Source organism: Cervus canadensis, chromosome 31 (genome assembly GCF_019320065.1).
Source record: "Cervus canadensis isolate Bull #8, Minnesota chromosome 31, ASM1932006v1, whole genome shotgun sequence".
Lineage (NCBI taxonomy): Eukaryota > Metazoa > Chordata > Mammalia > Artiodactyla > Cervidae > Cervus > Cervus canadensis.
The window spans coordinates 32,194,652-32,221,478 of NC_057416.1; the positions used below are offsets into that span (position 1 = coordinate 32,194,652).

The following is a 26,827-nucleotide window of genomic DNA, read 5'->3' on the forward strand; positions in this document are numbered from 1 at the left end:
TTTGGTGGGCATTTATCCTGTTCCTTTATGTGCTGAGTTTTCTCTGCCTTTTCATCTTGTTTATATTGCTGTGTTTTGGGTGGCCTTTCTGTATTCTGGCAATTGGTGTTTTCACTTTATTGTGGAGGTTCATCACTGTGGGTGTGGTTGGACAGGTGACTTGTCAAGGTTTTCTGGTTAGGGAAGCTTGTGTTGGTGTTTTGATGGGTGGAGCTGGATTTCTTCTCTCTGGAAGATGCAATGAAGTGTCCAGTAATAAGTTTTGAGATGTCAGTGGTTTTGGTGTGGCTTTGGTCATCCTGTATATTGAGACTTGGGGTTATGTTCCTGTGTTGCTGGAGAATTTGCATGGTATGTCTTGCTCTGGAGCTTGTTGGCCCTTGGGTGGTGCTAGATTTCAGTGTAGGTATGGAGGCATTTGATGAGCTCCTATCATTTAATGTTCCCTGGATTTAGGAGTTCTCTGCTATTCTCAGGATTTGGACTTAAGCCTCCTGTTCTGGTTTTCAGTCTTATTCTTACAGTAGCCCAAAGACTTCTCCATCTATACAGCACTGATGATAAAACATCTAGGTTAATGAGGAAAAGTTTCTCCACAGTGAGGGACACCTGGAGAGGTACACAGAGTTACATGGAGATGAGAAGAGGGAGGAGGGAGTTAGAGGTTACCAGGAGGAGCAGAGGGGGAATCAAAAGGGGAGAGAGCAAGCTAGCCAGTAATCACTTCCCTACGTGCTCTCCACAGTCTGGACCCCTCAGAGATGTTCATGGACTTACACAGAGAGGAGAAGAGGGAGGAAGGAGACAGAGGTGGCCAGGAGGGTAAAAGGGGGAATCAAAAGGAGAGAGACAGATCCAGCCAGTAATCAGTTCCCTAAGTGTTCTCCACAGCCCAGAACACAAAAAGATTCACCAAGTTGGGTAGAGAAGAAAAGGGGGCTGGGGGAGATAGAGGCAACCTGGTGGAGAAAAAGATGACTCAAAAGGGGGAGAGAGCAATCAGGCCAGTGATCCTGCTCCCAAGTAAAAATGGGTACTGAAGATTGGGTTCTTAAAGGTACAAAGTTGATAACAAATACCAAAAAGCAAAGATTAAAAATCTTGAGTAGAGGTTAAATTCCCAAAAATACAATATTTAAAAAAAAAAAAAAAAAGGAAGAAAAAAAAAAATCAAACCAACCAACCAACAGACAACAACAACAAAAACAAAGTCACAGAAAATATAAAATGTGTATATATGAAGTTTTTTTAAAAAAATAGGGTCTTTTTTTGCAAGGTAATAGTAGGTTATAAATATGAAAACTAAAGGAGTAATGGGGAGTAAAAAAATAAAAAAAAATTTTAAAAACAAGGTAAAAATAAAAAAAATTAAAAAAAATTTTTATTTAAAAAAATGATGGTAGTAAAAATATATCTGAGACTTTCTCTGGAGCTGTTGCAGACAGTGTGGGGTCAGTTCCTCTTCAGATAGTTCCTTGATCTGGCTTGTACTTCTCAAGGTCTATAGACCCCTTCCAAAGTAGTTGGTGCTAACTCCAGAGTTTTAATCTTTTGCACCTGTCACTTCCAAAGCAGTTCCCTCTGTTTATTTTAGCTTCAGTTTGCTGGTGTCTTCAGTGTCTAATTTCTGCCCTGCCACAAGGGGCGCTTTTTTTTTTTTTTTTTTAGGCTCGCTTGTTCAGTCGTGCTTTGGGGAGGGAGGTACACTGTGAACAAATATCACTGGTGTGTGCTCACAGTGATTCAGCCACACTGGGTTTGCCCCGGCTCACGGCATGTGTGCTTTCCCAGTCTACACTGCTCAGACCCCAGGTTGCTCTGCCGGGAACTGTCTGAGGCTGGCCCTGGTTTGCACGCCCTTCCCAGGCCTAAGCCGCTCAGGTTCAGGTTCTTGGGTACTCCACAAAGGCGCAGACTTGGTTGGGCCTGCGTTTTGCACCCGTCCCAGGCCCAAGCAGCTCAGGTGACCAGGTGCTTGGCGCGCGGATTCGCCCCCAGTTGGAGGCTGCGACTTACCCCCTCACCCGTTTCAGCTGCCCGGTTTTCTGGGTGTACAATGAGCGGGCCTTCTTAGGTGTGCCGTGTGTCTATTCTGGGGAGCTGGTCTCTGGCTGCGACCCTCCCGTAGGATGCCGATTGTCCAGAGTCCCAAGAAGTCTCGGTTAGCAGAGAAGTCTGCTTGCAGTTTTGTATAGGATGCCTCTCTGGGGCTGAATGCCCCCTTCCAGCTCTGGCTGCCCTCGCCTGCCTGTCTCCAGTGGGGGGATGGGTCGGTCCGCAGCCGGCTACCTCTGCTCAGTCCTTTGTTCTGAGTGTGCCTGGCGGTGTCTTAGGTTAGGGCTTTTCATGGGATAGCTATCCCACTGTCTGGGTTGCTATCTTAAACTAGTTCCCTCAGATTGCCCTCAGGGCATTCAGGCCCTTACCCTAAGCAGTGCAGCCCGCTCCAGTCCCTGTCCCTTCCCCGCTTGCTAGTGGGGGATGTGAGCGTCCAGGCTGCTGCTCTGCTGGGAGTTGCTGTTAGGCATGTAATCTGTCGGTTTTTATTATTTATTTATTTTTCCTTCTGGTTGTTTTGCCCTCTGAGATTCCAAAGCTCGCCACAGACCTGCCGGAGGGTGTTTCCTGGTATTTGGAAACTTCTCTCTTTTTTAAGACTCCCTTCCAGGGATGAATCTCCATCCCTACCTCTTTTGTCTTTCTTTTTATGTTTTATATTTTGTCCTACCTCCTTTTGAAGACAATGGGCTGCCTTTCTGGGTGCCTGATGTCCTCTGCCAGCAAGCAGAAGTTGTTCTGTGGAATTTGCTCAGCGTTCAAATGTTCTTTTCGATGATTTCTGGGGGAGAAAGTGGTCTCCCTGTCCTATTCCTCCGCCATCTTAGGACCGCCTCCCCATGTCCAGTTCTAACTGTTGCTTCCAGACCTGCATACAGATTTCTCAAGAGGCAGGTAAGGTTGTCTGTTATTCCTGTTTCTTTAAGAATTTTCCACAGTTTGTTGTGATCCACAAGTCAAAGACTTTGGCAAAGTTAATAAAACAGAAATAGATGTTTTTCTGGAGCTCTCTTGCTTTTTCTATGATCCAGTGGATGTTGGCAATTTGATCTCTGGTTCCTCTACCTTTTCTAAATCCAGCTTGAACATCTGGAAGTTTACGGTTCACGTACTGTTGAAGCCTGGCTTGGAGAATTTTGAGCATTACTTTACTAGCGTGTGAGATGAGTGCACTTGTGCAGTAGTTTGAACATTCTTTGGCATTGCCTTTCTTTGGGATTGGAATGAAAACTGACCTTTTCCCGTCCTGTGGCCACTGCTGAGTTTTCCAAATTTGCTGGCATATTGAGTGCAGCACTTTCACAGCATCATCCTTTAGGGTTTGAAATAGCTCAGCTGGAATTTCATTACCTTCACTAGCTTTGTTCACTGATGCTTCCTAAGGCCCACTTGACTTTGCATTCCAGGATGTCTGTCTTTAGGTAAATGATCACACCATGATAGTTATCTGGGTTGTGAAGATATTTTTTGTATAGTTCATCTGTGTATTGTTGCCACCTCATCTTAGTATCTTTTGCTTTTGTTAGGTCCATACCAGTTCGGTCCTTTATTGTGCCCATCTTTGCATGAAATGTTCCTTTGGTATCTCTAATTTTCTTGAAGAGATCTCTAATCTTTCCCATTCTACTGTTTTCCTCTACTCCTTTGCACTGATCGCTGAGGAAGACTTTCTTATCTCTCCTTGATATTGGAACTCTGCATTCAAATGGGTTGGGTGTATCTTTCCTTTTCTCCTTTGCCTTTAGCTTCTCTTCTTTTCTCAGTTATTTGCAAGGCTTCCTCAGACAACCATTTTGCCTTTTTGCATTTCTTTTTCATGTGGATTGTCTTGATCTCTGCTTCCTGTACAATGTCACGAACCTCTGTCCATAGTTCTTTAGGCACTCTGTCTGTAAGATCTAATCCCTTGAATCTATTTCTCACTTGCATTGTATAATTTTAAGGGATTTGATTTAAGTCATACCTGAATGGTCTAGTGGTTTCCCCTACTCTCTTTAAGTCTGAATTTGGCAATAAGGAGTTCATGATCTGAGCCACAGTCAGCTCCCAGTCTTGATTTTGCTGACTGTGTAGAGCTTCTCCATCTTTGTCTGCAAATAATATAATAAGTCTGATTTTGGTATTAACCATCTGGTGATGTCCATGTGTAGAGTCTTCTCTTGTGTTGTTGGAAGAGGGTGTTTGCTATGACGAGTGCGTTCTCTTAGCAAAACTCTTGTTAACCTTTGTCCTGCTTCATTTTGTACTCCAAGGCCAAATTTACCTGTTACTCCATATATCTCTTGACTGCCTACTTTTGCATTCCAGTCCTGTATAATGAAAAGGACATCTTTTTTGGGTGTTAGTTCTAGAAGGTCTTGTAGGTCTTCATAGAGCTGTTCAACTTCAGCTTCTTTAGCATTCCTGGTTGGGGCATAGACTTGGAGTACTGTGATATTGAATGGTTTGCCTTGGAAACAAAGAGAGATCATTCTGTCATTTTTGAGAGTGCATCCAAGTACTGCATTTTGGACTTTTGTTGGCTATGATGGCTTCTTCATTTCTTCTAAGGGATTCTTGCCCACAGTATTATATCTATATAATGGTCATCTGAGTTAAATTCACCCATTCCAGCCCATTTTAGTTAACTGATTCCTAAAATGTCAATGTTCACTCTTGCCATCTCCTGTTTGACCACTTCCAATTTATCCTGATTCATGGACCTAACACTCCAGTTTCCTATGCAATATTGTTTACAGCATCAGACTTTATTACCATCAGCAGTCACATCCACAACTGGGCGTTGTTTTTGCTTTGGCTCCGTCTCTTCATTCTTTTTGGAGTCATTTCTCCACTGATCTCCAGTAGCATATTGGGCACCTATGGACCTGGGGAGTTCATCAGATCAGCACAGTTCATGGCTTTTAATTAATTTTTGCGGTTGCACAACCATTGCCGCATTAGGTTTTAGACCACACTATCACCGCCTGAATTCCTTCTTGCCCATATAGAACAAAGCAGCACGCCAGTTTCCCCTAGTATTAATGTCTAACAGTAGTACGGTACATTTGTTACAATCAGTGAACCAATATTAATATATGATTTTTACCTGAATATACCATTTTTAGTCTGAATTCGTTCAGATTTCCTTAGCCTTTACTTTGCGTCCTTTTGCAGTATTCCGCTCAGAATACCAGAACATTTATTGAATGTGCCCTTAGCCTCCTCTTGACGCCTTCTCAAAATTTTCTTGTTTTTGATGATCTTGACACTTTGGAGTAGAACTGGTAGATATTCTGTAAAATGTCCCTCAATTTGGATTTGTGTAATGTTTTTCTTGGGATTAGACTCGGTTTATATGTTCTTGGAAAGAAAATTGCACAGGTAAAGTGCACCTTCATTATGTCAATTATATGTGTGTATTGATGTTAACCTTGATTACCTGGCTGAGGTGATGTTTATCAGATTTTTCATTGTAAAATTATTCTTTCCCCCCCTTTCTATAGTGTACTTTATTTTAAAAATTCACTATGTATGTACCAGACTTAAAGAGTAGTAAGTTATGTTCCATCATATCGAGGGCTCAGGAATCTATATACTTTTTTTTTAATTGAAGTATGGTTGATTTATGATATTATAAAAACTTCAGGTATACAACAGAGTGATCCATCATTTCTACAGATTATACTCCATTTAAAGTTATGATAAAATATTGGCTATAGTCCTTTTGCTGTACAATATATCTTTGTAGCTGATTTATTTTTTATATATTCTTAATCCCCTGTGCTTCTCTTGCTTCTCATTACTTCCCTATACCACAGGTAACCACTAGTTTGTTTCCTATACCTATTTCAGTTTTGTTACGTTCATTGTTTCTTTTATATTTTATATTCCATATATGTGATAATATATAGTATTTGTCTTTTTCTTTATGACTTATTTCATTAAGCATGATACCCTAAAAGTCCTTTTGTTCTCATAAAAGGCAACATTTCATTCATGCTTATGGCTGAGTAATAATCTATTGTATATATATATCACACATCTTCTTTATCCATTAATATATTGATGGACACTTAGGTTGCTTCCATATCTTGGATGTTATAAATAATGCTGTTTTGAACACTGGGGTGCATATAGCTTTTTAAAGCAGTGTTTTCATTTTCTTTTGATATATATTTAGGAATTAGGAGTGGAATCGATGAATCACATCATAATTCTATTTTTATTTTTTGATGAATTGCTATACTGTTTTCCACAGTGGCTATATTGGCTTACATTCCCACATACAGTGCACTATATATTCTTTTTCTCCACACCCTCTCCATCATTTGTTATTTGTAAACTTTTTGATGATAACCATTGAAGAGGTGTCTGTGAAGAGCTGACTGTGGCTCAGGTCATGAACTCCTTATTGCCAAATTCAGACTTAAATTGAAGAAAGTAGGGAAAACCACTAGAACATTCAGGTATGACCTAAATCAAATCCCTTACTATTATACAGTGGAAGTGAGAAATAGATTTAAGGGACTAGAGGTGATAGACAGAATGACTGATGAACTATGGATGGAGGTTCATGACATTGTACAAGAGACAGGGATCAAGACCATCTCTGCGAAAAAGAAATGCAAAAAAGCAAATTGGCTGTCTGAGGAGTCCTTACAAATAGCTATGAAAAGAAGAGAAGTGAAAAGCAAAGGAGAAAAGGAAAGATATAACCATTTGAACACAGAGTTCCAAAGAATAGCAAGGAGAGATAAGAAAGCCTTGCTCAGTGATCAATGCAAAGAAACAGAGGAAAATAATAGAATGGGAAAGACTAGAGATCTCTTCAGGAAAATTAGAGATACCAAGGGAACATTTCATGCAAAGATGGGCAGAATAAAGGACAGAAATGCTATGGACCTAACAGAAGCAGAAAATATTAAAAAGAGGTGGCAAGAATACACAGAAGGACTATATAAAAAAGATCTTCGTGACCCAGATAATCACGATAGTGTGATCACCCACCTAGAGCCAGACATCCTGGAATGCAAAGTCAAGTGGACCTTAGGAAGCATCACTATGAACAAAGCCAGTGGAAGTGATGGAATTCCAGTTGAGCTATTTCAAATCCTGAAAGATGATGCTGTAAAAGTGTTGCACTCAATATGCCAGAAAATTTGGAAAACTCAGCAGTGGCCACAGGACTGGAAGAGGTCAGTTTTCATTCCAATCCCAAAGATAGGCAACGTCAAAGAATGTTCAAACTACCGCACAACTCACTCACATGCTAGTAAATGCTAAAGCAATGCTCAGAATTCCCCAAGCCAGGCTTCAGCAATACATGAACCAAGAACTTCCAGATGTTCAAGCTGGTTTTAGAAAAGGCAAGGGAATCAGACATCAAATTGCCAACATCTGTTGAATCATAGAAAAAGCAAGAGAGCTCCAGAAAAACATCTATTTCTGTTTTATTGACTTTGCCAAAGCCATTAACCATGTAGATCACAGTAAACTGTGGAAAATTCTGAAAGAGATGGGAATACCAGACCACCTAACCTGCCTCTCGAGAAATTTGTATCCAGGTCAGGAAGCATCAGTTAGAACTGGACACGGAATAACAGACTGGTTCCAAATAGGAAAAGGAGTACGTCAAGTCTGTATATTGTCACCCTGCTTGTTTAACTTATATGCAGAGTACATCATGAGAAATGCTGGGCTGGATGAAGCACAAACTGGAATCAAGATTGCCAGGAGAAATGTCAGTAACCTCAGATATGCAGATGATGCCACCCTTATGGCAGAAAGTGAAGAAGAATTAAAAAGCCTCTTGATGAAAATGAAAGAGGAGAGTGAAAAATTTGGCTTAAAGCTCAACATTCAGAGAATTAAGATCATGGCCTCCAGTCCCATCACTTCATGGCAAATAGATGGGGAAACAGTGGCTGACTTTATTTTTCTGGTCTCCAAAATCACTGCAGATGGTGACTGCAGCCATGAAATTAAAAGCCGCTTACTCCTTGGAAGGAAAGTTATGACTAACCTAGACAGCATATTAAAAAGCAGAGACATTACATTGCCAACAAAGGTCCATCTAGTCAAGCCTATGGTTTTTCCAGTAGTCATGTATGGATGTAAGAGTTGGACTATAAAAAAAGCTGAGTGCTGAAGAGTTGATACTTTTGAACTGTGGTGTTGGAGAAGACTCCTGAGAGTCCCTTGGACTTCAAGGAGCTCCAACCAGTCCATCCTAAAGGATATTAGCCCTGGGTGTTCATTGAAAGGACTGATGTTGAAGCTGAAACTCCAATACTTTGGCCACCTGATGTGAAGAGCTGACTCATTTGAAAAGACCCTGATGCTGGGAAAGATTGAGGGCAGGAGGAGAAGGGAACGACAGAGGATGAGATGGTTGGATGACATCATCGACTCGATGGACATGGGTTTGGGTGAACTCCAGGAGCTGATGTTGGATAGGGAGGCCTGGCGCGCTGAAGTTCATGGGATCACAAAGAGTCGGACACGACTGAGTGACTGAACTGAACTGAACTGAACTGAAACTTACTCATTAAACATTCCTTTTCTTAGAAGGTCATTTAGCCATCTCTCTCATGAGAGTCTCTCATCATTCTATTACCGCATATAATTTCCTGTTATCCTTGCTTTTCTCCTCATTTTTTCCCCCACATGGAATAGTAACATGCCTCGTTTGCTCCTCATACACATGATTTTATTATTTCAACCTCCCATGGGAAATTTCTCGGCTCTTACTGCTCATGGTAATCGTCTAAACCCTGCCTGCAGAGATTTTGACATAATGGTGTCAGATACAGCCCAGTCCTGGGTATTTTTTAAATGCTCCTCACATAATGATTGAACTCAAAAGACTAACCAAATTATTTTTCTGGATATTTTTGTTTCTAAGAGGACTTCTGGTGCTAGATGGCAAGAAAATAAAACTTTCAACTTCTTACATGACTATATTTTTACAGTATGAAGGCACATAGCTTATTTCACATTTATTTCAATGCTGTCACAATTATAACTTTATGTTTTGAATTTTTATGCCAATTCTTGGTAATATGAATCCTTGAATTTTTTCTCATGTATTATCTGTATGCACAGTCTAATTTGATGGTTTGGCTGAATTTGTTTTTCAATCTCTTTGCTTTGTTTTAGTATTGTGTGAACTTTTCCTGTGTAGAGCTTAAATACCGCATGGATAAAACCGCATGTGATAATGGTATACATTGTGCGTCAAAAGGAGTAAGTAATTTCAGTTTTCATTTTAGGTAACATGCTTTGAACAATTCAGTCAGCAGTTTGGAGATTTAAAGAAATCTTTCGAGTAATTTTTTTTTTTTTAATCATTTTCATTCTGCTTGGTGTGATTTAACAGTCTATAATGTACAGTCTCAATCTTACTTTCTTGAGAACTCTTGCCAAACTGTTTATTCGAGAAGATTTAGAAACATTTAAGATGATTCTGGAAATATAAAATGATTGGTAAATATGTGGGGTGGATATGCTATAGGTACCGTGTGTACCATTTAGCCAAAATGATATTATTTTTACAGAGAAAAGGCAGGAACTGGTAAATAAGGTCATTAGAAGTGTCTTGTTCATTAATTTAGTGCCCTGACTTTTCTGTGAAGTTAGGAAGTAAATGATAATTAGTGACATGTTACTGTTTATTGATAACATCTTGGTCTGATTGTGGGGAAAGTTGAAAGAATTTTTCAAAATGACTTGGCAACAGAAGCCAGATGTACTTTCTACAGTATAGGAAATTTCAAGGGAAAATTTGTGACAATTTGTTGAATTTATACACTTAAGATAAATTCTCTGGAATAAATTATCTGTTTAATAAGTATAGAATATTCATTGGTCTCTATGGAAAACCAACTTTGTACATAAAAATTGTTCTATTTTCTAATTATTCTAGATATGCAACAATTTTAACCGTTGCCATTGTTTGCCAGGGTTTGCACCTCCTAACTGCAAGCCACTTCCAGGAGAATTTGGAAGTGTCAATGATGGACACACGCACAAAACTGGTTAGTGTCTTTAAAACTTTTGTTAATCTAAGGCAATATGTAAGAAAATAAAGTTTAGGTTCCAGGCCACATTGCAAAGCAACTAATGTCAACAAATATGGTTTTATTTTACTCATAAGATTTTAAAAAACTAAGACAGTTTAAGTTTGTACTCCTTCTGTATCAATGTTGATATTGTTTACTAACAAAAATTGTACCTAGTGGTAGGAAATTTGAAAAGTAGAAATTACAGTGTACCTAATTTGATCAGTTAATTTAGATTGTTCACTTTGGATTGTCTCACATATGCTTGGTTTAAAATGGTGTTAGTTATCATTGTCATCTTTCAGGCCACTCCTTTCTCTTGCATTGTAGGGGCTCCAACCTAAAGTTTAAAATTTTACCTTGAGAATATCCCCATCCCTAGGGTTCTTGAGTATTGTTTTGAGGTCAAGTAGGTCTGGATGAGACTGAGAACAACTGGAGGATATTCCTGATTTCAGAAAAGGATGTCTGTTCAACTTTACACCTTTTCCTTTTGGGTCAAAGAAATGATGAACTCCTGGGAAGGCTTATATGCAGCTTGAATACCAAGGGAAGGCATACGTAGGGGAGTAACTTTTTAGACAATTAAAATACAGATATATCAGACTGTGTGTAGACCAAAAAAAGGAAATATAATCATTTAACATGTAAGAAATAACTATATATATTATTATTTTCACATAAATATGTAGAAAAAAATAGGTATTTATTTTAAATTTTATATTATTCTGTGTTCTGTACTTTTGTTGTGTAAGTGAAGTGAAGTCGCTCAGTCATGTCTGACTCTTTGTGACCCCATGGACTGTAGCCTACCAGGCTTCTCCATCCATGGGATTTTCCAGGCTAGAGTACCGGAGTGGGTTGCCATTTCCTTCTCCAGGTTGTTACATAAATTGTTATTATTTAAGTGAAACAGCAATAGAACTAATTAACAGTGCTTATCAATAGTAGTTTATAGAAAAACCAATTAAAAGTAATAATATATGAACAAAAACTATACTTTCTAATGAGACTATAATGTATTCTCTAATAAAGCAATCTACTTTACCTCTTTTTAAAAACCCTGTACTAGATATTTAAGTTTTGCATGGCTATCTTCTTTTTTCTTAAAATACATAAATGTAAGATTTTTAGAAAGAAAGAATAAAGATATAACAGGGAAGATATAAGAGAAAGAATAAAAATATAACAGGAATAATTAAAGATACCCTCGTATTTAATGAAAATAACATTGACTTGCTTCTTTCAGTGCCATAATACAGTCAGACATATTTTTTGTTTCATTCTCCAGTTATATTTTTCTGAACTGCAGCCTTTAAGATATCCTGCTTTTAAGTGGTAGCAACGTGGAATAGAATCAAATGTAAAATTCATTTTGACCTGATGCTTTAACAAGCCCACATTTACTGAATTGTGGTATCAGTTCATTGTAATGGCATTATGCTAAGTATCTTTTTTTAAAAAATTTTTTTATTAGTTGGAGGCTAATTACTTCACAACATTTCAGTGGGTTTTGTCATACATTGATATGAATCAGCCATAGATTTACACGTATTCCCCATCCCGATCCCCCCTCCCACCTCCCTCTCCACCCGATTCCTCTGGGTCTTCCCAGTGCACCAGGCCCGAGCACTTGTCTCATGCATCCCACCTGGGCTGGTGATCTGTTTCACCATAGATAGTATACATGTTGTTCTTTTGAAACATCCCACCCTCACCTTCTCCCACAGAGTTCAAAAGTCTGTTCTGTATTCTGTGTCTCTTTTTCTGTTTTGCATATAGGGTTATCGTTACCATCTTTCTAAATTCCATATATATGTGTTAGTATGCTGTAATGTTCTTTATCTTTCTGGCTTACTTCACTCTGTATAATGGGCTCCAGTTTCATCCATCTCATTAGAACTGATTCAAATGAATTCTTTTTAATGGCTGAGTACTATTCCATGGTGTATATGTACCACAGCTTCCTTATCCATTCATCTGCTGATGGGCATCTAGGTTGCTTCCATGTCCTGGCTATTATAAACAGTGCTGCGATGAACATTGGGGTGCACGTGTCTCTTTCAGATCTGGTTTCCTCAGTGTGTATGCCCAGAAGTGGGATTGCTGGGTCATATGGCAGTTCTATTTCCAGTTTTTTAATAAATCTCCACACTGTTTTCCATAGCGGCTGTACTAGTTTGCATTCCCACCAACAGTGTAAGAGGGTTCCCTTTTCTCCACACCCTCTCCAGCATTTATTGCTTGTAGACTTTTGGATAGCAGCCATCCTGACTGGCGTGTAGTGGTACCTCATTGTGGTTTTGATTTGCATTTCTCTGATAATGAGTGATGTTGAGCATCTTTTCATGTGTTTGTTAGCCATCTGTATGTCTTCTTTGGAGAAATGTCTGTTTAGTTCTTTGGCCCATTTTTTGATTGGGTCATTTATTTTTCTGGAATTGAGCTGCAGGAGTTGCTTGTATATTTTTGAGATTAATCCTTTGTCTGTTTCTTCATTTGCTATTATTTTCTCCCAATCTGAGGGCTGTCTTTTCACCTTACTTATAGTTTCCTTTGTAGTGCAAAAGCTTTTAAGTTTCATTAGGTCCCATTTGTTTAGTTTTGCTTTTATTTCCAATATTCTGGGACGTGGGTCATAGAGGATCTTGCTGTGATTTATGTCGGAGAGTGTTTTGCCTATGTTCTCCTCTAGGAGTTTTATAGTTTCTGGTCTTACATTTAGATCTTTAATCCATTTTGAGTTTATTTTTGTGTATGGTGCTAGAAAGTGTTCTAGTTTCATTCTTTTACAAGTGGTTGACCAGTTTTCCCAGCACCACTTGTTAAAGAGGTTGTCTTTTTTCCATTGTATATACTTGCCTCCTTTGTCAAAGATAAGGTGTCCATAGGTTCGTGGATTTATCTCTGGGCTTTCTATTCTGTTCCATTGATTTATATTTCTGTCTTTGTGCCAGTACCATACTGTCTTGATGACTGTGGCTTTGTAGTAGAGTCTGAAGTCAGGCAGGTTGATTCCTCCAGTTCCATTCTTCTTTCTCAAGATTACTTTGGCTATTCGAGGTTTTTTGTATTTCCATACAAATTGTGAAATTCTTTGGTCTAGTTCTGTGAAAAATACCGTTGGTAGCTTGATAGGGATTGCATTGAATCTATAGATTGCTTTGAGTAGAATAGCCATTTTGACAATATTGATTCTTCCAATCCATGAACACGGTATGTTTCTCCATCTGTTTGTGTCCTCTTTGATTTCTTTCATCAGTGTTTTATAGTTTTCTATGTATAGGTCTTTTGTTTCTTTAGGTAGAAATACTCCTAAGTATTTTATTCTTTTTGTTGCAATGGTGAATGGTATTGTTTCCTTAATTTCTCTTTCTGTTTTTCTTTTTTTTTTTTTTTATTGGTGATAGTACTCTTTTTTTTTTTTTTTCACCGTCTATCTGGGATTTATTTATTTCTTTTTTTTTCTTCCTTTTTTTTTTTTGTTTCCAGTGGGTTTTGTCATACATTGATATGAATCAGCCATGGATTTACATGTATTCCCAATCCCGATCCCCCCTCCCACCTCCCTCTCCACCCGATTCCTCTGGGTCTTCCCAGTGCACCAGGCCCGAGCACTTGTCTCATGCATCCACCTGGGCTGGTGATCTGTCTCACTGTAGATAATATACATGTTGTTCTTTCGAAACATCCCCTCACCTTCTCCCACAGAGTTCAAAAGTCTGTTCTGTACTTCTGTGTCTCTTTTTCTGTTTGGCATTATAGGGTTATCGAGTTATCACCTTTCTAAAATTCCATATATATTGTTAGTACTGCTGGTAGCTTCTTACTTTCTGGCTACTTTCACTCTGTTACTGGGTCCAGTTTCATCCTCTCTTAGGGACTGGTCAAATGAATTCCTTTTTAATGGCTGAGTAATATTCCATGGTGTATATGTACCACAGCTTCCTTATTCATTCATCTGCTGATGGGCATCTAGGTTGCTTCCATGTCCTGGCTATTATAAACAGTGCTGCAATGAACATTGGGGTGCACGTGTCTCTTTCAGATCTGGTTTCCTCAGTGTGTATGCCCAAAAGTGGGATTGCTGGGTCATATGGCAGATCTATTTACAGTTTTTTAAGGAATCTTCACACTGTTTTCCATAGTGGCTGTACTAGTTTGCATTCCCACCAACAGTGTAAGAGGGTTCCCTTTTCTCCACACCTCTCCAGCATTTATTGCTTGTAGACTTTTGGATAGCAGCCATCCTGACTGGCGAGTAATGGTACCTCATTGTGGTTTGATTTTGCATTGTCTCTAAATAATGAGTGATGTTGAGCATCTTTTCATGTGTTTGTTAGCCATCTGTATGTCTTCTTTGGAGAAATGTCTCATCTGTTTGTTCTTTGGCCCACTTTTTGAATTGGTCATTATTTTTCTGGAATTGAGCTGCAGGAGTGCTTGTATATGTTTGAGGATTAATCCTTTGTCTGTGCTTACATTGCTATTATTTTCTCCCAATTGGAGGCTTTCTTTTCACCTTGCTTATAGTTTCCTTTGTAGTGCAAAAGCTTTTAAGTTTCATTAGGTCCCATTTGTTTATTTTTGCTTTTATTTCCAATATTCTGGGAGGGGGGTCATAGAGGATCTTGCTGTGATTTATGTCGGAGAGTGTTTTGCCTATGTCTCGCTCTAGGCAGTTTTATAGTTTCTGGTCTTAGCATTTAGCATCTTATCCATTTTGAGTTTATTTTTGTGTATGGTGAGAAAGGCTTTCTAGTTTCATTCTTTTACAAGTGGGGTTGACCATTTTCCCGCACACTGTTTAAAGAGGTTGTCTTTTCCCATTGGTAATATCCTTGCCCCTTTGTCAAAGATAACGGTTCCACTAGGTTCGTGGATTTATCTTCTGGGCTTTCTATTCTGTTCATGATCTATATTCTGTCTTTGTGCCAGTACCAACTGTCTGATGACTGTGGCTTGTAGTAAGAGTTCTGAAGTCAGTGCGAGGTTGATTCTCCCAGTTCCATTCTTCTTTCTCCAGAGATTATTTTGGTATACAGAGGTTTTTCGTATTTCCATACAATTGTGAAAATTCGTTGGTCTTAGTTCTGTGAAAAATACCGTTGGTTAGCTATGAATGAGGGAATCTGCGGTTGAATCTGATAAGATGCGTTTGGGTAGAATAGCAACATTTTAGACAATATGCGATTCTTCCAGATCCTGAACATCGGTGATAGCTTTCTCCATCTGTTTTAGTGTCCTCTTTGATTTCTCTTCATTCAGTGTTATAGTTTTCTATGTATAGGTCCTTTGTTTCTTCTTTAAGTAGATATATACTCCTAAGTATTATTCTTTTGTTGCAAATGGTGAATGGTATTGTTTCTAATTTCTCTTTCTGTTTTTTTCATTGTTAGTATATAGGCAATGGCAAGGATTCCTGTTGTTAATTTTATAAATCCTCTGCACTTTACTATATCGTTGATTAGCTCTAGTAATTTTTTTTTTTTTTTTTAGGGTTTTCTATGTAGAGGATCATGTCATCTGCAAACAGTGAGTTTCACTTCTTTTCCTATCTGGATTCCTTTTACTTCTTTTTCTGCTCTGATTGCTGTGGCCAGAACTTCCAACACTATGTTGAATAGTAGTGGTGAGAGTGGGCACCCTTGTCTTGTTCCTGATTTCAGGGGAAATGCCTTCAATTTTTCACCATTGAGGGTGATGCTTGCTGTGGGTTTGTCATATATAGCTTTTATTATGTTGAGGTATGTTCCTTCTATTCCTGCTTTTTGGAGAGTTTTAATCATAAATGAGTGTTGAATTTTGTCAAAGGCTTTCTCTGCATCTATTGAGATAATCATATAGTTTATGCTAAGTATCTTGACAAAAGCAGTTGACCATAGGATACTAAGGGTTCTCTTTACTAGATAAAGCAGGTTTTCAGGCTTGGAAAAACTATTAATATTTTGCAGCTCTCCAAAAATGTTTAAATTCATTGCATAGATTATCCATGTCTCAAATGCCCATCATTTTTATGCACTCCAAAGCACACTGGATGTTAAATATTTCTTTTTCAGGGAACGTGGCTTAAAGCATAGAAGTAATCTTGGTTGGTGAAATCTAATTTGAATTCCATATAAATTACCATTTTAATAAAGGAACTGAGGAAGTCCTTCCTAACTTGCTCACCCATTGCTGGTTACATTTTTTGAGTTCCGAAGCAGTCTTTATTTCCAAAAGTATGAGTCGTTTTTTCAGTGTATGAATTGTTGTCACAAGCTATGCAAATCATAAAACTACCAAGGTGTAGTCAGTACATCCTCTTCTGGAATTCTGAAGGCCTCTTCACAGATCATCAGATTGCTTTGGAAAAGCAGCGTATAAATTTCCATTTCATTGTGGAAATTTTCCACAATGTGGAAAATTCCATTTTCTCTATTCTCATCTGCCATGAATTTCAACATTAGAGAAGTATTTTCTTCTTGTCCAGCCTTTTAAAAATAAGATTTTACATCAGGTAAATATTTTAGCTTGGGCTTCCCAGGTGGTTTGGTGGTAAAAGAATCTGCTTGCCAATGCAGGGGACCCTGATTTGACCCCAGGGTCAAGAAGATACCCTGAGGAGGAAATGGCGACCCACTTCAATATTCTTGCCTGAGGAATTCCATGGTCAGAGGAGCCTGGTGGGCTATGGGGTTGCAAAGAGTCAGCCATGATTGAACACACACACACTACACTGCAAATATTTCAACATATCTTCTATGGCCAGCAAAGAGTACAACCATCTTGTACACTTGTTTAAGGAAGCAATGTCTTTCCACGGTGTGAAGTTAAAAAAAAAAAAAAATTCTTGTTACATGCTTCTGCACATTTTGAGGAAACTAAAAGTGACTGAAATTTTCATTTTGAAAACCTTTATATCATAGAAAAACAAATCACACCCCTTTCAGTGTTGTGTAACAGGTGGACAGGACATTTGGCAAATGAGATCTTTTTCTTCAGTAAGAAATTAATAGACTGAATGGAACTTGCAAAGATTTACATTTGCCTTGTCTGCTAAATATGCATATAGATGAGCAAAGACTACTTTGTGTTTGATCAGGATAGCAAAAATCTCATTTTATATGGTTTTATTAAAATTTTCATAGAAACTCAGAAGCTTATTTGAAATTCTCTTCTGGAAACTAAATTACCTAAGAGCTGGGGTAATGTGTGCTACCACGTTTACTTTCTAAATGTGACAGAGTCATTGCTTCACTGTAAGGGATCAACAGATGTTATCAAAACTTCAACTTTTTCCTCCCACTAGTCATTTTAGTTACAATCTATGAATCTGGAAATGTAACTTGATTGTTTTGTAGAGCAATCAAGAAACTGAATGAATAGATAAAACATGTTTGTTCTTGTAGTGTGCCCAGAACTACTTCAGCAGTAGTTATTTTTATCTGAACACTGCCATCTTTAGGGAACAATTTTTTTTTTTTTTAAATTTAGGAAACAAAAATGTGTAATTGATTTAGATACTTGCTTGTCTCAACCCAGACATTTGAGATTTCATCTCCATGTGTGTTTTTTCAGCTCCTTCTCTACCATACCCAATTCAAAATATTTTTTATTAAGGTATAAGTAGTCAGGGGGTACAACATAATGATTTGATATTTTATACATTGTAAAATGGTGTAGGTCATCACTACAGTAGGTCTAGCTAACACCTGTCAGCATATTTATTATAGTTTTTTTTCCTTGTATGGGGAACTTTTAAGGTATGCTCTGTTAGCATCCTTTAAATAAGCAATGCTGTATTATTCAATGCTTCTGCGTACTCAGCAGAGATGTCAGCAAAGCAATTTCACATTAGGTCTGAAGTGTAGGGTGCAAGACCTCTGCCCTCAGCACTCTATGAGCAAGTGAAATAAGATTAAGTACAAAGGAAAAAGAAAAAGGAGGCAGAGACAAAATGACTTGGTCGAAAGACAGAAGCTCTTGCAAAAACACCAAAATCACAACTAACTGCTGAACAGCCATTGAAAACAAATTTTGGAACATACAAATAGATAGCCTACATCCAAGCACAAAACAAAAGCCACAATGAGACAGTAGGAGTGGTGCAATAGCGATAAAATCAAATCCCATACCCACTGGGTGGGTGACCCACAACCTGGAAAATAATTATATCACAGAACTTATACACAGAAGTGAAAGTCATGAGCACCTACATGGGGGTCCCCAGCTTATGGGTCTGTCATCGGTAGGAATTCCCTGAGCATCTGGCTTTAAAGGCCCGTGGGATTTGATTGCAGTAATTCCATAGGACTGGGGAAAACAGAACCTCCACTCTAGAGGGCACACACAGGTTCTTGTGCACAACAGGTCCCAGTGAAAAAGCAATGACCTCATAAGAGCTTAAACTATCATACCATCATGCTCATTTCAAGTGGTAGTAAGTAGTAAGGTTATGCTCAAAATTCTTCAAGCTAGGATTCAGCCATATGTGAACTGAGAAAATTCCAGATGTGCAAGCTGGGTTTCTAAGAGGCAGAAGAACCAGAGATCAAATTGTCAACATTCGTTGAATCATGGAGAAAGCAGCAGAGTTCCAGGACTACATCTACTTCTGCTTCACTGACTACACTAAAGCCTTTGACTGTGTGGATCACAACAAACTGTGGAAAATTCTTAAAGAGATGGAAGTACTAAACTAACTTAGCCTACCTCCTGAGAAACCTGCATATGTGTCAAGAAAAAACAGTTTGAACCAGACTTGGAACAACAGATTGGTTCAAAACTGTGAAAGGCAGACAACAAGGCTGTATATTATCACCCTGCTTATTTAACTTCTATGCAGAGTATATCATGCGAAATCCTGGATGGAAGGAATCACTAGCTGGAATCAAGATTGCCAAGAGAAATATCAACCACCTCAGATATGCAGATGATACCAGTCTGATCACAGAAAGTGAAGAGAAACTAAAGAGCCTCTTGATGAGGGTGAAGGAGGAGAGTGACAATGCTGGCTTGAAACTCAACATTCAAAAAACTAAGATCATGGCATTCAGTCCAATCACTTCATGGCAAATAAAAGGGAAAAAAGTGTTACCAGTAACAGATTTTATTTTCTTGGCTCCAGAATCACTGCAGATGGTAACTGCAGTCATGAGATTAAAAGACGTTTTTTCCTTGGGAGGAAAGCTATGACAAACCTAGACAGTGTATTACAAAGCAGAGACATCGCTTTGCTGACAGAAGTCCATCAAGTCAAAGCTATGATTTTTCCAATAGTCATGTACAGGTGTGAAAGTTGGACCATCAAGAAAAAAACAAACAAACAAACAGCTGTGGATAGACAGGCATACAATAGACATTCTTGTTCCTAAAGGGAGAAATTGGAAAGGAGAAAATGGTGACAGGTCTCATGAAATACAAATAAAACTTAGCAAGGCAAATTACATTTGATGTTAAGGTTGGAGAATAACCCTCTTAGTTTTGATGTTCTGTCCTCCAGAGCCTTTGGGCTGGGAGCATAACCCAGCTGCAGTAGCTGCTACCTTCCCTCTTCAGCTCTGGACAGAGGCTCCATCCATATAGCTCTTTGGAGTAAACTGCCCCTGAGCCACTGGGTAACGGAGCTTGGCTGGTCAAAACTGAGGAAGAGATAGCTCCTGGCCCCGTGATGGGAGAGGAAGCCTTGATGATCTCTGAGTCACCATCTGCATTCTTCTCTTTTCTTGAAGGATAAAGCATGTTGGCAGCCAGTCGTTTCTATGGCCCTATGCTGTTCCCTTTGGTCTGACCTGGCAGTGTTTCTGCTGAGATCATCTCATCCTTATTCCTGCCTTCTCCTAAGATGGTTCACATGCACAGTATATTTATCAGATGACTTTTCTACCCACATTTTGGGAACATGTTCCACTCCCCCCCCCCTTTTTTTTTTGCAAAATTCATAGACTGAGAATTCTCTAAATCTTTAAATTCTGGCACCTCTCTGGTTAGCACTAACTTCTTCACTTTGTCTCCTCTGCTCACATTTTACTCTAATGATTATCAAGCAGGAAGAATCTTCACTGGAGGGTCAGTGTTTTTGTTTAACTAAGATCTCCAGGATTGAGGTCCACCTGCATTAAAGAAAGCTACTGCCTTACTCAGTCTACTAATATAAATGTTGGACTTCCTGGGTAGCTCAGATGATAAAGAATCTGTCTGCATTGCAGGAGACCTGGGTTCGATCCCTGGGTAAGGAAGATCCCCTAGAGAAGGGAATGGGAGCTCACTCTAATATTCTTGCTTGAGAAATCCCATGGATAGAGGAGCCTGGTGGGCTACAGTCCATGAGGTCACAAAGAATCAGACACAACTGAGCAACGAACACACACATACACACACTGATTTAAATATTAACTTCATTTGAAAACACCCCACAGAAACACCTAGAATATTACTTGAGCAAGATCTGAGCTCATTGTGGCCCAGTGAAGTGGATTTGATCCCTGGGATGGGAAGATCCTCTGGAGGAGGGCATGGCAATCCACTCCAGTATTCTTGCTTGGAGAATTCCATGGACAGGAGAGCCCAGCAGGCTTGCAAAAGAGTTGGACATGAGAGGGACAGAGCACACACACTCTTTAGTATACATAGATTATTCTAAGTAAACCTGGAATTTACTGATGGTAGAATAGCTGGCTGCAGAAACTAGGGAATCATGTAACTGTGTAGTTAACAGTGCAAAAGTGAAATTACTATTTATGATCAATCTTGTGTCTACACAGAACTTCTCATCTTGTTTTTCCATCATCCATCTGAATGTAGTGTGGAGTTGGAGGAGGAGGGGGGAAAGTTTCGGGAGTTGCTGCTGCTGGATCCTGGCTCCTATATACCTGATATTTACTCATGAGGTCTGCTAGGGTCACATCTGTGTTTTGGGGCATTTGATATGACAATTAAACCCTTGAGTCATAAAGACTGAGATATTTGGGGAAAATAAGGGAGGACCTAGAGCCAGACACCCTGGAATGTGAAGTCAAGTGGGCCTTAGAAAGCATCACTACGAACAAAGCTAGTGGAGGTGATGGAATTCCAGTTGAGCTATTTCAAATTCTGAAAGATGATGCTGTGAAAGTGCTGCACTCAATATGCCAGCAAATTTGGAAAACTCAGCAGTGGCCACAGGACTGGGAAAGGTCAGTTTTCATTCCAATCCCTAAGAAAGCCAATGCCAAAGAATGCTCAAACTACCGCACAATTGCACTCATCTCACACGCTAGTAAAGTAATGTTCAAAATTCTCCAAGCCAGGCTTCAGCAATACGTGAACCAAGAACTTCCAGATGTTCAAGCTGGTTTTAGAAAAGGCAGAGGAACCAGAGATCAAATTGCCAATATCTCTGGATCATCAAAAAAGCAAGAGAGTTCCAGAAAAACATCTATTTCTGCTTTATTGACTATGCCAAAGCCTTCGACTGTGTGGATCACAATAAACTGTGGAAAATTCTGAAAGAGATGGGAATACCAGACCACATGACCTACCTCTTGAGAAACCTATATGCAGGTCAGGAAGCAACAGTTAGAACTGGACATGAACAGACTGGTTCCAAATAGGAAAAGGAGTACATCAAGGCTGTATATTGTCACCCTGCTTATTTAACTTATATGCAGAGTACATCATGAGAAATGCTGGGCTGGATGAAGCACAAGATGGAATCAACATTGCTGGGAGAAATATCAATAACCTCAGATATGCCGATGATGCCACCCTTATGGCAGAAAGTGAAGAAGAACTACAAAGCCTCTTGATGAAAGTGAAAGAGGAGAGTGAAAAAGTTGGCTTAAAGCTCAACATTCAGAAAACTAAGATCATAGCATCTGTTTCCATCACTTCATGGCAAACAGATGGAGAAACAGTGGAAGCAGTGTCAGAATTTATTTTTTTGCGCTCCAAAGTCACTGCAGATGGTGACTGCAGCCATGAAATTAAAAGACGATTACTTCTTGGAAGAAGAGTTATATTCAACCTAGACAGCATATTGAAAAGCAGAGACATTACTTTGTCAACAAAGGTCCATCTAGTCAAGGCTATGATTTTCCCAGTGGTCATGTATGGATGTGAGAGTTGGACTGTGAAGAAAGCTGAGCACCGAAGAATTGATGCTTTTGAACTGTGGTGTTGGAGAAGACTCTTGAGAGTCCCTTGGACTGCAAGGAGATCCAACCAGTCCATCCTAAAGGAGATCAGTCCTGGGTGTTCACTGGAAGGACTGATGTTGAAGCTGAAACTCCACTACTTTGGCCACCTGATGTGAAGAGCTGACTCATTTGAAAAGACCCTGATGCTGGGAAAGATTGAAGGCAGGAGGAGAAGGGACGACAGAGGATGAGATGGTTGGATGGCATCACCAATTTGATGGACATGAGTTTGAGTAAACTTCAGGAGTTGGTGATGGACAGGGAGGCCTGGCGTGCTGCAGGGGGTCGCAGAATCACACATGACTGAGCGACTGAACTGAACTGAACTGAATAGTTATATGACTGGGTGTCCTGAGGCATCTTTGAAAGGAGGTAGAATCCTTGAGGCATGTTGTTGGGGACTAGTTTAACTCATGGGAACTGGAAACTTAGAGTAATTAATTAAATGAAGATCCCAAACTGAAAGAAGAATTTATAGAAAATAGTCTTTGTTGGCAGGTATCAGTACACAGTGCTCATTAAAACTAGACAGTAAAAGGGAAAGAAAGACCTTTTTATTTTTTTTTTCTGGTCTGGGGAAATCCTGCTTAAGAGTTTCAAGGCTACTTTCATATCTTACATTCATTTTCAAAATAGCCACGTGATCTCCATGATTACCTAGAAGGCTATACATGAGGTTGAGAATCAAGCTGCCGAATATAACTAGAGATGCTGATCTCTTCATCTGATTCATTTGTCTAGTTACAAATATCTTGTAATCTTTATCTTGAAGATACCGGGAACCCCAGGCACATGCACAGACCTGACTGAAAAAGAAAATGTTGCTCCTACCTTGAACTCTCTTTAAAAACCGTGGGAAAAAAGGAGAAGAATTGGGGCTACCCTAAGAGAAGAATTTTTTTTTTCTTTTTTGCATTTTTCACTGACTACTACTACTTCTTCTTTTTTTTTTTTTCATTTATTTTTATTAGTTAGAGGCTAATTACTTTACAATATTGTAGTGGGTTTTGTCATACATTGACATGAATCAGCCATGGATTTACATGTATTCCCCATCCCGATCCCCCCTCCCACCTCCCTCTCTACCCAGTCCCTCTGAGTCTTCCCAGTGCACCAGGCCCGAGCACTTGTCTCATGCATCCAACCTGGGCTGGTGATCTGCTTCACTATAGATAATATACATGTTTCAATGCTGTTCTCTTGAAACATCCCACCCTCGCCTTCTCCCACAGAGTCCAAAAGTGTGTTCTGTATATCTGTGTCTCTTTTTCTGTTTTGCATATAGGGTTATTGTTACCATCTTTCTAAATTCCACATATATGTGTTAGTATGCTGTAATGTTCTTTATCTTTCTGGCTTACTTCACTCTGTATAATGGGCTCCAGCTTCATCCATCTCATTAGGACTGGTTCAAATGAATTCTTTTTAATGGCTGAGTAATATTCCATGGTGTATATGTACCACAGCTTCCTTATCCATTCGTCTGCTGATGGGCATCTAGGTTGCTTCCATGTCTTGGCTATTATAAACAGTGCTGTGATGAACATTGGGGTGCATGTATCTCTTTCAGATCTGGTTTCCTCAGTGTGTATGCCCAGAAGTGGGATTGCTGGGTCATATGGCAGTTCTATTTCCACTTTTAAAAGAAGTCTCCACACTGTTCTCCATAGTGGCTGTACTAGTTTGCATTCCCACCAACAGTGTAAGAGGAATTTTGAGCCTCAGCGATCATCCACACTGTAGCTGGCGAGTTGCTCTTCTGACTGTCAGCTCCTCCATGTGGCTAAGAAGTGATAGAGCAGGAAGTGAAGTGAAGAGAAGGTCACTTAGTCGTGTCTAACTCTTTGTGACCCCATGGACCCTAGCTCATGGAATTCTCCAGGCCAGAATTCTGGAATGGGTAGCCGTTCCCTTCTCCAGGGGATCTTCCCACCCCAGGGATTGAACCCAGAACTCCCACATTGCCGAAGAGTTCATATCAAATAAAAGGAAGCAAGCCAACAAATTATGAAGAAAGCAGGACTCAATACATTAGGACTCCGGGAAGGTGAATACAGATGTCAGCTGAGAATCTATAAGAACAGATGAGGAAAATGTAAATATTAGCACTTGTCAATCAGAAGTGGGTCAGGCAGATTTAGCATGCATTCTATAAAATCTAGAGTTGTTTTTAACAATTTCCTATTGCCACATATTTGATGTATTTGATTAAAGAACTTAGTTAAATAAGTTATTTAGAGTATTACTTTTTAATTTTTAGAAAAAATTCTAGTCATATAAGAAAAATTAAATGCCACATAAAGTGTGAAAGTTTTAGGTGCTCAGTTGTGTCCAACTCTTTGTGAGCCCATGGAGTGTAGCTCCCCAGGCTTCTCTGGCCATGAAATTCTCTAGGCAAGAATACTGGAGTTGGTAGTCACTCCCTTCTCCAGCGGATCTTCCCGACCTAGGATTGAACCCGGGTCTCTTGCACTGCAGGCAAATTCTTTACCGTCTGAGCCACCAAAGAAGCCCAAATGCCACACACCCCAGATTCAATTCTCACATACAGGTAAAATCCCAATACTCTTTGCGATATATATGTTTGAACCTCAGAAACCCTGTACCAGAACAGAATTGAAGAAATACTTGCAGGTGTTAAATATGTGGTCCATGAAAGCGCAACGCCTTCAATCAAGGAAATCACCATATGGTAGAAGTTTGAAAACACAGAACCATCAGTAAAGCTCATTGAATATATTAGTTTAGGTTTTTGGATTTTATTGTATTCACAGTCTATATGAATAAATTGTTTATTGTTTGGGAATATGGTTGGTAATAGTAGCTTTGCACCATTTTATTTGGTTAATAAAATCTCTGACATAGTTTGAAATGATATTTTCCATTCAAGGTAAAAGTTTTTTGAAGGAAAGATCTCTTGGTCATCCAAAACGCAGACTTCAACTAGTTTTCTACATTTCTATACCTGTGTTCATCATTGCTGCCGCTCTTATAATAAAGCAGGATAAAATAAGAGAGCTGTGCTACAAAGGAGAACTTGAAAGTGAAAGGTATATATGGTTTATTCTTATCAAATAAATAAGTCAAGAAAAAAGTATTTATTCATGGTTCATCTAGAATATACTAAGACTATAGGTAAAGCGATATGAGGAGAGAAACACAGATACATTTCAAACTGGCTTGGTGTCCTTCATCTTTTTTCTGGTTTTACTACATTTTACCAGCAGTATTACTTGAGGAGGATGGGTGCCAATTGTCTGGTGGAGATTTATTCAGCCTCTTAATCCATTATGATAGTTTCTGCTCAGTTGTTTCCGACTCTTTGCGACCCCATGGACTGTACCCCATAGGCTCCTCTGTCCATGGAATTCTCCAGGCAAGAATACTGGAGTGGGTTGTCATTTCCTTCTCCAGGGTGTCTTCCTTACCCATCTCTTCTGCATTGCAGGTGGATTCTTCACCATCTGAGCCACCAGGCAAGCTCTTAATCCACAGACTCCTGTCTATATGGTCATATTGTACATGAGAGAATTCTCTTCATGAGAATAAATAATAACACTGCATTTAAAAATAAAATTTTAACATATAGAGCCTCAGACCAGTGGTAAATAACTTCATTAATGTACCTCACTCCACTAGAGATAAGATCTATGAATATGCCTGCACAATATTTATTTTCCTAATTCTTTATACTGATGATTGGGCAAGTCATTTGTCAACTAGAAATTACATGTATAGTTCATGTTAATCAGCCTAGACAGGAGGAAGCATCATGAAATGGGGAGAAAATTATATTTAGTCTTAAACATAGCAATATTTAGTCTAAATATTGCATATCTTGATAACTATGATATCTTGAGCAAAAGGTTTAATCTTTATGTTCTTAAAATTATTCTCTGTAACTGTATAAAATGTGAGATAATAGCTTTCCAATTTATCATAAACTCCTGGGTACACCAAATTAATAAATGACATTATCATATTATCTGTAATCCATTACACAACAATTTAAGCATCATTATTGAGCCCCTTATTCATAATTTACTGTATTTTCCCACATAAGTATTTATCTCTAGTTTTACTTTCTTGGAATTGATATAAAGAGAAGATGAGTATGTTTATGAGAGGATGAAAGAAATCTATAGAAATGTATAGAAAATAAACAAACTTTGGATTGCTACTTTATGGTTTTGGCTTAACTTGGGTGAGAGTTAGGATTACCATAGAATCAAGGGGCCTGCCTGCAAATATGTGGGCTTATACCATAAATATTAGAGTAAATGCGAAATGAGAATGTGAAGATTAGGTCGACATAGCAAGATGGCTGGTGGCGTTTCTCCTAATATTGACATGGCTGTTGTTTTATTGCTTTTATTTCCCTGGAAGGAGACATTTTAGTTAGTGAATCACTATTTCTCTGAAGAACATTCTCCATTCAAATAGTCACTTGATTAAGATTTTAAAAATCTCCCACTTTTTAAAAATAAACATTGTCGGTGTTACAGATCTGCATCGGAAGAAAGCAGCACGGACAGCAGGTCCCTCCCCAGCGTCAGGTGAGTAGAGCAG

General features: G+C 39.0%; 1 protein-coding gene across 1 annotated transcript in view; it reads left to right on the forward strand.

Annotated features, from left to right (window-relative positions):
• Positions 1 to 26,827, forward strand: part of LOC122432472 (disintegrin and metalloproteinase domain-containing protein 5-like) — a 131,756-nt gene that overhangs the window by 73,672 nt on the left and 31,257 nt on the right. Inside the window, exons 17-20 of the mRNA XM_043454428.1 lie at positions 9,199 to 9,285; positions 9,965 to 10,076; positions 25,149 to 25,308; positions 26,764 to 26,814. Of these exons, the coding sequence (XP_043310363.1) occupies positions 9,199 to 9,285; positions 9,965 to 10,076; positions 25,149 to 25,308; positions 26,764 to 26,814 (410 nt within the window). The remainder of the gene's footprint in view (positions 1 to 9,198; positions 9,286 to 9,964; positions 10,077 to 25,148; positions 25,309 to 26,763; positions 26,815 to 26,827) is intronic.